Source organism: Phascolarctos cinereus, unplaced genomic scaffold (assembly GCF_003287225.1).
Source record: "Phascolarctos cinereus isolate Bilbo 61053 unplaced genomic scaffold, phaCin_HiC Scaffold_4;HRSCAF=312, whole genome shotgun sequence".
NCBI lineage: Eukaryota > Metazoa > Chordata > Mammalia > Diprotodontia > Phascolarctidae > Phascolarctos > Phascolarctos cinereus.
The window spans coordinates 202,936,097-202,948,526 of NW_027555847.1; the positions used below are offsets into that span (position 1 = coordinate 202,936,097).

Sequence of the window (12,430 nt, forward strand, 5' to 3'; positions counted from 1 at the left end):
GTACTTCAATGTGCACTCTGAAGATGGATAGCATTTTTTCATCATGAGTCCTTTGGAATTATCTTGTATCATTGTATTGATCAGAGTATTTAAGTCTTTCACTGTTGATCATCATTGCAGCATTACTGTTATTGTGAACAATGACCTCCCAGTTCTTCTCACTTCATTTTATATCAGTTCATATGAATCATCCCATTTTTTTCTCATCATTTGTTATAGCATAATAGTCCTTCATCACAATCAAATGCATTACTTCTTCAAACATCACCCAGTTGAAGAGCATCCTCAATATCCAATATTTTGTCACCACAACAAAGAATTGCTATAATTATTTTTTCATATAGAAGACCTTTTCCTTTGATCTCTTTCAAGTATAGACCTAGTAGTGGTATTGTTGGGTCGAAGAACAGAACTGTTTTATAGCTCTGTGGTCATAGTTCCAAAATGTTCTCCAGAATGATTGGATCAAATAACGACTTCACCAACAGTTTATTAGTATACATATTTTTCCTTATACCCTCCAGCATTTGCCATTTTTTTTTTAGTTAAGTAACTTGCCCAGAGTCTGTGTGACTAGTGAGTGTTATGTGTCTGTCCCAGGCAGGATTTGAACTCAGGTTCTCCTGAATCCAGGGCCAGTGCTCTATCCACTGTGCCATCTAGATGCCCCAGCATTTGCCATTCTTATAGGCATGAGGTGGAATGTCCAATTTGCTCTAATTTGCTTTTCTTTAATCAATGGTGATTTAGAGTATTTTTTTTGTAACTGTTGATAGCTTTTATTTCTTCTTCTGAAAAAAACTACCTGTTCATATCATTTGACTATTTGTCAATTGGGAATAGCTCTTATTTTTATAAATTTGATGTAGTTCACAATATATTTGAGAAATGAGGACTTTATCAGAGAAACTTGCCCTAAAATCTTTTGTCACTGTCTATGGTGCCTTTTAGCAAGATGTAGTTTCCTTCTTAATTTCCTCTAATTAGGTCTGCTTTTACTTTTGTTTTGTCTGAAATCATGATTGCTATCCTTTTCTTTTTTAACTTCAGCTGAAGAATAACATATTCTTCTCTAACCTTTTATTTTAACTCAACTTATGTTTTTCTGTTTCAAATGTATCTCATGTAAACAACACATTATTGGATTCTGATTTCTAATCCATTTTGCTATCTGCTTCAGTTTTATTGGTGAGCTAATCTCATTCACATTCACAGTTATCATTACCAACTGTGTATTTCCATAATCCTATTTTCTTCTGTTTATCCTTCTCTCTCTCCCTCCCCCCCTCCCCCAGCCTGTCTCTCTCTGTGTCTCTGTCTCTCTTCAAAGGTCTGTTTTTTTTTCTTCCAACCACTGCCTCCCCTAATCTCCCCTACCTTTTATCATCCCCATGTCACCGTATCCACTTCCTATCCTCCTTTCCTATTGGGTAAAACAGATTTCTATATTCAGCTAAGTATGCATATATGTTCTTCCCTCATATAACCAATTCCAATGAGAGTGATGTTCAAGCATTGTCTACCACCCGTACCCCACTTTTCCTTCACTATACAAACCTCTTCTTTGCATGCCTCTTTTATGGGAGAAAATTTTCTCCATTCTGCTTCTCCCCTCCCCCTTCTCCCAGTGTATCCCTCTTTCTCACCCCTTCATTATTTGTTTTTAGATCATCCCAACATACTCATTTCACACTCATGTCCTCTGTCTATGTAGACTCTGTCTAACTTCCCTAATAATGACAAAGTTCTTAGAAGTTACATGTATCATCTATCAATATAGAACTATAAACAGTTTAACTTTATTGAGTCCTTTATAAATTGTCCTTCATGTTTATGCTTCTCTTGAGTCTTGTGTTTGAATGTCAAATTTTCTACTCAGCAGGAATGCTTGAAAGTCCTTTATTTCATTAAATATCTATTTTTCCCCTGAAGGATTACACCCAGTTTTGCTGTGTAGATTTTTCTTGCTTGTAATCCCAGCTCCTTTGCCTTCTAGGATATCATATTCCAAGCCTTCTGATTCTTGTAATTCTTCTGTGATCCAGTCTGTAGCTCCATGATACCTGAATTGTTTCTTTCTGGCTGCTTACAATATTTTCTCCTTGACCTGGAAACTCTAGAATTTAACTAGAATATTCCTGGGAATTTTCATTTTCAGATCTCTTTCAGGAGCTGATTAGTAGATTCTATTTCTATTTTACTCTCTGGATCTAAGATATCAGGGCAGTTTTCCTTTATAATTGCTTGGAAATGTCTGAGCTCTTTTTTTCTTTTTTAACTTTCGCCTTCACATAGTCCAATAAATTTTAAATGATTTCTCCTTGATTTATTTACCAAGTCAGTTGTTTTTCCAATGAGATATTTCACATTTTCTCCTATTTTTTCATTCTTCTGACTTCATTTATTTCTTAATGTCTCATGGAGTCATTAGCTTCCACTTGTTCAATTCTAAATTTTAAGGGCTTATTTTTTTTTCAGTGAGCTTTGGTACCTCTTTGTCCATTTGACCTATTTTTCTTTTGTAAGAGTTCTTTTCCTCACTGGATTTTTGTGCCTTTTTTTTTAACCATTAGGCCAATTCTATTTTTAAGGTGTTACTTTCTTCAGTATTTTTTGTGTCTCTTTTACCGAGCTATTCATTCTCTTTTCATAAATTTCTTGTGTCACTCTCATTTCTTTTCTCATTTTTTCCTCTACCACTTTTATCTTTTTCTTTAACTCTCCCAGGACTTTTTGTTGGCCATGTGTTTAATTAGCTTTTTTCTTTTTGGCCTTGGTTGTAGCCATTGTTGTCGTTTTCTGAATTTATGTCTTTCCTGCCACCACAACAACTTTTTATGGTCTTTTGTTGTTGTTGTCATTTCCTCATTTTACGATCTATTACCTGGGAATGGGGAAGACATTGTTCCAATTTTCAGCCTTTTTTGTGCTCCTGTTTTGAGTGTTAATTCTAGGTTTTGCAAGTTTTCAGTGCTTACAAGGTGGGTGAGGTGTGGTCACTCCTCTCTCGGTCTGTGCTCTGGTCTTTACCCAGCATAGGTCCCTGCTCCCCTTGCATCTGAAAGTTCTAGCACTCCTCTTGGCCCTAGAACTGTGATAAGGTCCACTTCTCTCCTGAAGCCCTGAGCACTAGTGCACCACTCTCTGCCTTAGAACTGTGACCAGGTCCCCTGCTCCCTTGTGACTGACCACAAGTGCTCCTCTCTACCCTGGAACTACAACCCAGAATTGCCTATGGGCAATAGAGTAGTCAATCAGTGCCAGCTTCACCCAGTGCCAACGAATGGTCCTCTCTATTCTCCTTCTGTTTAGCTGTTCAACTCCTGTACTGTCTCTGGGGTGAGAGCTTCTGAAATTGCAGCGGCTGCTGTCACCCCAAGGCCCACTACTGCTGCTGCTCATCTTGTACAGTTGTTTCAGTCATTTCAATTGTGTCTGACCCCATTTAGACTTTCTTGGCAAAGATAACTGGAGTGGTTTTGCCATTTCCTTCACCAGCTTATTTTACAGATGAGGAAACTGAGGCAAACAGGATTAAATGACTTGCCCAGTGTCACACAGCTAGTAAATGTCTGAGGTTGGATTTGAATTCATGAAGATGAGTCTTCCTGATTTCAAACCAAGTCATCTATCCACTATGCCATCTAGCTGCCCCAGGCTACCCCACTTCCCAGTAACACAGATGTTTCCTACTGACCGTGTCTCAGGCTGGAAAAATGTTTTGCTCTGACCCTTTGTTGGCTCTATGACTGCAAAATTTGATTTGAGGAGTTATTTTAAAATTGTTTGGAAGATATTATTGGGAGAATTCATCTGGATTGCTGCCTGTATTCTGCCATCTTGGCTCCTAATGACTCACTTTTGTCTTTGTATCCATCAACAATGTCTTGGTACACAGTAGATACTTTACAACATTTGCTGATAAGTTGATTGACTGACTGATTTGTGCTATAGGCTTTAAAAGACGACCATCAATGCACAAAATTATGAACTTGATTTGTTCACAGTGAACATAAGTCCTAACTAGAGCAGGACTTCTAACAGCTGTGGAAGTGGAATGGCAAGTAGTTCATATTTGCTGCCTAATAAGAGAATCCTAACTAAATGAGATAATAGAGGTCATAAAAGACAAACTAGACCATTTTGACTACACAATTAAAAAGCTTTTGCATAAATTAAATTAACAAAGGTAGAATTAGATGAGAAATAGTAGATTAAACAGGTTATCTGCATAAAATTACACTGATAAAAGTCTTGTTATGCAGAATATAGGGAATTTCTATATAAAGAAATATACACTCTATATACACATATACAATACATATACATATATATATGTATATAAAATTTTAGAGATGTATTTCAAGAAGAGCCATTCTATAATAGCTACAGAAAGAGAGGCAAAAGACTAGTTAAAACAGAATATTGTTCAATGATTATCTGTGGTCACACTATGGGTCAGATGTTTTTGCTCAGTTTTTCTTTTTTCATAAAATTTGCCTGAACTCGTGGGTAATAAATGCGTGTGACACTAAAAACCCTATAAAAGAGAAAATGAAGTTAGATGGGATAGGAGATACATTTTGGGTTTGGGAGGAGGGCCTACTTCAAAGAACTGAATTTGTTTCTGTAATTACCACACAGATATTTTGGTGTCCTTTAACATGGAGAAATTAGACTTGGAATTTAAAAATATATCTTCAGGTTAAATCTCAAAATTACATGGGATGAAAACTGATCTTAAAAATTATTCATTCCCCTGTGAGAAACCACCACAAAAAACTCAATATACAAATTTTAATAGAAATAAGAATAATAGAAAACTGCTAGTATATTGAGTAGCACTATTTTGTATGAATATGCTTATATAACCAAACATTTAAAATAATTAAACATGGAAGAGTTTAGAAACTACAGGCAGGCCCTCCTCCCTGTAATCTGATTTGCTACTAAAAATAATGACCATAAAAGTTAGCAAGGAGGGGAAAACAGAACAGTTTTGTCTAGTGACTTGAGTTTTGGTATTAACAGTACATATATAAAATAGAGCAAGGTCAAAAGGGCTCTCTAGATGTAAAGGGACCATTCATTTTAACCTTGTGCTATTTTCAGATGGTTTCTTTTGGGTGGCATTTTTAAATTCCTTGCCTCCTGCATTAAATCTAGCTCATAAAAAGGGTCTGATTCCACAGACAAAAATGGGCTAGACCTTCTTGAGAGGTTATGATTTTTAAACTCAGTGGCATTTCTTCTCACAGTGAGGAAAATAAAAACTACATCTGTATCCCACTTTGCAAGTATCAGCAAGTCTATGAAGGTCGGTCTTGAATTGTGTCACTTCTTTTGAGATCAGCAAATAGTATTGATGACATCTGTTCTAAATATTTATAATTGGTTTTCATGAAGATGTTTCACATGACTTCGGACCTGTATAGTTATAATCACACATATACATAATCATATATATATATATATATATATATATATATGTAATATAATATAATAATGAGATTGCTTGCTTTCTCAGTGGGTGGAAAAGGGAGAGAATTTGGAACTCAGAATTTGAAGAAAAAGAATGTTGTTACATAACAAATAACAACAATATAACATTTTTAAAAATTACTTCCCATTTAAAAATATTTCTTGGATAGTAGAACTATATTATATTACCCCAACTTGGGGTGGCAGTTTTCCAGAATTACTTTCCCTTCTTAAAAATTAGAAATAGAAATATTTACATATCTCCAAAGAGATCAAAGAAAAAGGAGCCATGTGTAAAAATGTCTATAGTAGTTCATTTTGTTGTAGCAAAGAACTAAAAACAAAAGGGAGTAGGGTGCCCTTCAATTGAGAAATGGTTAAAAAAAAATGATTGTCCATGACGGTAATGGAATATTACTGTGTCCTAAGAAATAATGAAAAGAGTGGCTTAAGGAAAACCTGGGAAGATTTGTATGATCTGATGTAGAGTGAAGTAAGCCAAACCAGGAGACTTATTTATATCATGACAACTTAGTAAAAGAAATAACTTTGAAAGACTTAAGAACTTTGGACAGTGCAATAACTGATCATTAACTCGAAAAGCCTGATGAAGCAAGCCTTCCATCTTTTGGTGGAGAGGTGATGGACTGTAGGGACACGACGGGATATACTTTTCCAGATATGAACATTTCAACATAAATTTGTTTTGCTTGACTATGTTTTTGCTATAATGGAGGCATTTTTTTTTAACAGGGGGTGGAGAAGAGTAAAAGGAGTAGTGATTATGATACAAAAAAACAAGGGTTGTGGGGGAACAAAGAAAAGCATACCAGTGAAATCTTTAAAAAATACATAGAGGTAACCCAAGGTAGGGAGGGGGGAAGGACACAGATAAGCTGGGCTGTGTTGGTACTACCACATTAAATTTATTGTATGTTAAATAATAATAACAGAGATAGCTGGCATTTATGTAGCACTTTACAAATACCTTATTTGATCCTCACCACAACCATGGGATGTAGATATCATCCCCATTTTACAGACTAGGAAACAAGTGAAGTGACTTCCCTAGTGTTGGACAAGTAAACACACTTGACTACGCCATTTCTTAGGTAGGAGACACAGGGGGGCTTCTAGCACCTCTCTCGCTAGCAGGTTCACTTTTGATCTGGTCAGACAGGAAGACAGGAATGGAGTCATAATAAGAGGTTAAATAAGCTTATTCTAGTCTAGTCTTCTCAAAGGGAGTTTGCTGATAATGGGAGCACCAAGTTCTACAGCATTCCTTAACAACCCTTCTCACAGGCATCGATGTGAAGGGGGGGGCAGTAACCCCTCCGTTTTGATGGGGTCAATCAAGACAAGTACAACTAGTGCACTTTCCTCAAGCCTCTATGGGTTTCCGGTTGAGGCAAACACACAGATTCCCCCTCCCAAGCCTTGATGGGGGCCAATCAAGACGCACACAGCATTCCAGCTTGTGCATTCACCCCTAAAGGGGTCCCCCACTCCCTGACCAGGGCCCACTTGCTTTATAGGACAACAAAGAAGGCATCTTGCCAACATTAAGCTCACAGGTTAACTTTAACAATTTCGTCATGACCTAGCACAGCACAGGCGTACATTATGTCATCCCTATATTTCACTGCGCAAGTGTGGTAGACATGTTTTCAACAGTAATTCGTGGGAAATACCATCTAGGATCCTGGAACTATTATGTAAAAAGAATAACAAAATCCTCCTTATAAAATTCGGGGTCACAGAACCAATAAGTGATTTGAACCCAGGTCCACTGTGTCACTTAACTGTCTCTATTAAAAGGAATAAGGTGTATGCAGTATATTTGTGGTTTCATGTACATGTTCTGGTTTTCTGGCTTTCTACCTGTATCGAAATGTTGTGTTTATTCAGAAAAAGAAAAGATTTCTCAAAGAAATAACTACTCTTCTACAATCATGTATTTAGAATTGAAAAGAGCTTAGAGAACTTATCTAGTCCAAACTCCTCACTTCAGAAATAAGCAAATTGAGGACTAGAGAGATTGAGTGAGTCCCCCAGAGCCCCAAGGATAGTAAGTGCCAGGGCAGTGTTTGAACCCAGGCCTTCTAACTCAAAATCCAGTGGTCTTTTCCCTTGCCTCACACTAAATTTCCTTCAACTGAAACATTAGCTCTTTAACCAATAAACTATGAAGTTAGCTAATTAACTAATATTAACCAAATTATTAACTCCTGTTAATAATACTTAAACCATGAAACTATTTGAATGCTATTCAAGTCTTAGATCTAATATATAATTCATGTACACAAAACACTGGATATTATTTATGTCTCAAATATATCTATTTTCCCACAGAGAGCAAAAAATAGGGATGACTGAAAGATTAGAAGGAGAAAAATGTTCTGGCCATTTCAGCAGCTCTTCTACAAAATTATGTGGCATAGTCAGATAATGGAGGCATCTCATTCAGGCCTTTCTTTTTCTTTTCTCTTTATTTTAGAAACCTCACAAGCTTCTTGAGGATGACATCAGATTGACAAAAGGTGGAGATCACTATAGTGCCAATCTGCTGGAACCTCCCACCAGCATTCTTCCCCCCAGCAACAAGAACATGGAAATTGAAATCCCCATTGCAGAATGTAAAAGTGTTTCTGGGGTTTCTTCAGCATCACATTCCATGGACAGTTCCTCCCCTTTTTATTCACCTCATAATGGCCTCATCTCAGACCACCATGAATCCCTGGATAATGAGGTGGCTAGAGAGATCCAGTATCTAGATGAAGTGTTAGAGGCCAATTGTTATGACTCCGCTGCTGATGTGACTTACAACGGGACATCTTCACCAGAGCCCAGCGTGACCATCACTGTAGGCAGCCCAGCTCCATCTGTTCACACAACAAACCACTTAGAACCCACTGAGAGGGAAGCAGTACTCATTGTTGGCAGGCAGCCTCCTCTCATCGAGCTGAGCCAAGGTGAAATCATGGCAGAAACCCTCAGGGCAAATGGTCACTCTCCAGATGGGCAGAGGGAGGTACTTGGGGATGGCCTTCATGCCCCTGTGAGCCCCAGTTCTTCAACCAGTTCAAAAGGGTCTTTTCGAGATGGGGAGACCACTCTCACCACTCTGAAGAAAGAAGCGAAATTTGAATTGCGTGCCTTCCACGAGGATAAGAAGCCATCCAGACTTTTTGAGGATGACAGCAGCGAGAAGGAAATGTACAGGGTCCGAAAAGTAAGGCCATCAGAAGAGATGCTGGAGCTAGAAAAAGAGAGGCGAGAACTAATCCGGAGTCAAGCAGTGAAAAAAAATCCTGCTATCGCAGCCAAATGGTGGAACCCCCCCCAGGAGAAGACCCTAGAGGAGCAACTGGATGATGAGCCACTAGAGTCACATAAAAAGTATAAGGAACGCAAGGAGAGGAGGCAGCAGCAGCAGCAGGAACAGGAACAACAGCAGCAGCAGCAGCAGCTGCCACCGCAGTCTTCTCCAATTCCAGCTTCCCCTAAACAGACAGTGTGCCCTTTTGAACTTCCAGACCCATCCAGTGGTCTGAAGGAGGATGTTGTCACAGAGCAAATAGATTTCTCTGCTGCGAGGAAGCAATTTCAGTTGATGGAGAATTCCAGGCAAGCAGGAGCCAGAGGCCAGGGAGCACCCAGACTATTTTCCATCAAACCCTTTTATAGACCTTTGGGTTCCAGCTACTCAGATAAGCCATCCGCCATCACAAGACCAGTTCCAGTTGTGGGGCGGATGGAGGATGATGGGACAGTTGCAGCTAAGGAACAGAAGGGCTCCTGTGTTCCAGAGAACCAGCTTTTAGGAGGCCAGAACAGTACAGTTAACCCAGAAAAGGAATCTCCCTGTATTGACGCTTCAAAACATGTGCCGTCAGCCAAGCTGTGGGCAGAGGAGGGTGAGTTTACAAGTGCCCGGGCTGTCTTCACAGTGGTGAAGGATGAGGACCCTGGCATCTTAGATCCATTTACGAGATCAGTCTATGTCTCTTCTCCCCCAGAGGAGCTGGACTCCGGTTTGGAGGAGCTGTCAGTGAGGTCTCAGGGCACCACGGTGCTGGAAACCCTGTCCAATGACTTTAGCATGGACAACCTCAGTGACAGTGGTGCATCCAATGAGACAATGAATGCCCTTCAGGAAAACTCCTTGACAGATTTTTCTCTGCCCCAGACCCCCCAGACTGATATGCCCTCTGAGGGACGAGCTGAAGGAGTGTCCAAGTCATTCAGCGACCATGGTTTCTACTCCCCATCCTCTATGCTCGGAGATTCCCTGCTTGCGGATGACCCACTGGAATATCATGCTGGTCTTCTGGTGCAGAATGCCATCCAACAAGCCATAGCTGAGCAGGCTGACAGAGCAGTTTCCAAAGCAAACAAGGACCCAGCTGAACAAAAGACTTGCCCAGGGGAAGCCCAGGACAAAGTTGGGGCAGTGGCTCCCAGCTCAAATAAGCCTCAGAGCACATTTAAACCACCTCAAGTGTCTTCTCCTGTTCAAGAAAAAAGAGATGTGTTACCAAAGATAATGACAGCCGAAGACAGAGAACTCAGGGAAGAGATGGCTCCCCAGCAATTCCCCGTCATTCATCCTGTTCATCCAGTTCACATCGAGGAGAGCAGGCCAGAAGGTAGCTACTTTAGCAAGTATTCAGAGGCAGCTGAGCTGAGGAGTACAGCTTCCCTCTTGGCCACTCAAGAATCAGAGGTGACGGTGGGACCCTTTAAGCTAAGGTCAAGGAAGCAGAGGACTTTGTCCATGATAGAAGAAGAGATTCGAGCAGCCCAGGAGAGAGAAGAGGAACTGAAGAGGCAGAGGCAAGTCTTACAGACAACACAGAGCCCCAGGGTGAAGAATGCCCCTACTCTGCCCTCCAGAGCAGTATGCTACAAAACAGCACCAGGTAAGTGTCTTGAAGTAGAATATGGAAAGGGATTTTTTTTAAAAAATCATTTATTAAGCATATACAGTGAGTTAAATATTGTACTAAGTAATGGGAATACAAATAAAAAAGCTAAATATCCCAGATCTCAGTTTACACTTAAAGGAAAGAGAGAGAGTTCAGATACAGGGTGGATGCAAAGGCCCTTAAGGGGGCAGCAGCAGGCTGATGGCATTGGGTCTGAGCATCTATGTCTGTCCTGCAGCCAAGGCCCACATTCCTTGGAAAAGGGAGATCCTTGGGACGTGAGCAGGTGGTGGGTTAGGGAAATCTGACAGAAGGAGTGTTGTACTCGTTACCATCTGGTTCCCCCTGAGGCTGAGGCTATTGATGAGAAGGAGTCCCACATTGGACAAGTGGTCTCCATTAGAATGAAGAAAGCTTGATTCCATTTTAAGCTCTCTTTTAAAAATAGTCTCTATTGCTTTTGATAGAAAATAAAATGCTAGCAAGAATACATCCTTTAACATTCAATTACTCTGAGATTGGTTCTTATCAACTCAATTACTCCAAGACTGGTTTTTATCAATCATTGTAAGTTCATGCTTACATGCCCTCTGCACAAGAAAATAGATTCTTGACTCTGTAAAAAGCAAACTTGAAGAGTTGTGTGTGATAAAATAGCATTCTTCCCAATCTCTTGTTTGTGTCTCATGTGACTTGCTTTGGTTCTTTGTCCTTTTTATCCTAAGGTGCTATTATTTGTGTGCATTAGTGTTAAGTGATGAATGAGAGGGACCTACAGTCCAGACCACAGATTGAGGGGATGAGGGGATGCTGTGGTTAATGACCTTTGCCCTGGTGGCCATAACTCTATTTCCTGGATGCTGGTGAAAGTTTAGTCCAACCTATTTTAGATTTCACACCATCACTTTCTAGCCATAATTATATGTTTCAGTATATCACATTGATTTTGGTATGTGATGGGGCATTTTTTCTGTAAATCTTGTGAGAATATGTCTATCTTTATATCACCATAAAGAAATCACTTTCACGTATGGAGATCATCTAATTACTTTTTACTACCAATCTTAAAAAATGATTAGAGATAAATAAGATGAAAATTCCCATGGATAACCAGAACTCCTCAATCTTTCTGGAACATTTTGGATAGGTCATTAATGTTGATTGTAATTGTTTTTTGTTGATGACTTTTTCCCCAAAATCTGAATATAACAGCCATTGCAGGTTCATATATTATACTTGTGTAATAGTGTCAAATAAGTATGATTGTACTTTATAGGCCTTTTGTTTGGTCCAGCTTTCAATGCTGTCTTACCTGTGCCAGCATAACAAAAGACATGAGGACTTTCTTGATATAGTTTTCTAATGTCTTACCTAGAAATATAGTGCCCAAATAAATAGCTCAATTCAGGAAGAATGGTTGACTAGGTATCAAATTGACAGATATGGATACAGGAGGGCATCTAGGTTGCACAGTGGATAGAATTCTGGGCCTGAACTCTTCCTGAGTTCAAATCTGGCCTCAGACACTTTTTTAAAAAAATTTTATTAATTTATTTTGATTTATCAACAATCACTTCCATATGCTTTTGAGTTGAAAATTTTTCTCCCCCTTCCTCCCCAAGACAGCGCACAATCTGATACAGGCTTTACATTTACATACCCATTAAACATATTTTCACATTAGTGAAGTTGTAAGTAAAAATTAAAACCAATAGGAGGAACCATCAGAAAGATGAAACAAAACTCAACAGAAGGTAAAAATGAGTGATAGCGATTCGACTTCCATAGTTCTTTCTTTGGATGTGGACAGCATTTTCCATCCCGAGGCCTCTGGAGATGTCTTAGATCCTCACAATGCTGAGAAGGGTTCAGTTTAACAATATTAGTCATTGCATAACATGGCTGTTATTGTGTACAGAGTCCTCTTGGTTCTGCTCACTTCACTCAGCATCAGACCATACAAGTCTTTCCAGGTTTTTCTGAAGTCAGCCTGTTCATCATTTCTTATAGCACAATAG

The 12,430-nt window shown here is 39.3% G+C and overlaps 1 protein-coding gene across 5 annotated transcripts in view; it reads left to right on the forward strand.

The window, feature by feature from the left end:
* LOC110198225 (PALM2-AKAP2 fusion protein) overlaps positions 1-12,430 on the forward strand; it is a 267,027-nt gene that overhangs the window by 216,661 nt on the left and 37,936 nt on the right. For all 5 annotated transcript variants that reach the window (XM_078152851.1, XM_078152853.1, XM_078152850.1 and 2 more), the window contains one exon: positions 7,982-10,406. In XM_078152851.1, the coding sequence (XP_078008977.1) occupies positions 7,982-10,406 (2,425 nt within the window). The remainder of the gene's footprint in view (positions 1-7,981; positions 10,407-12,430) is intronic.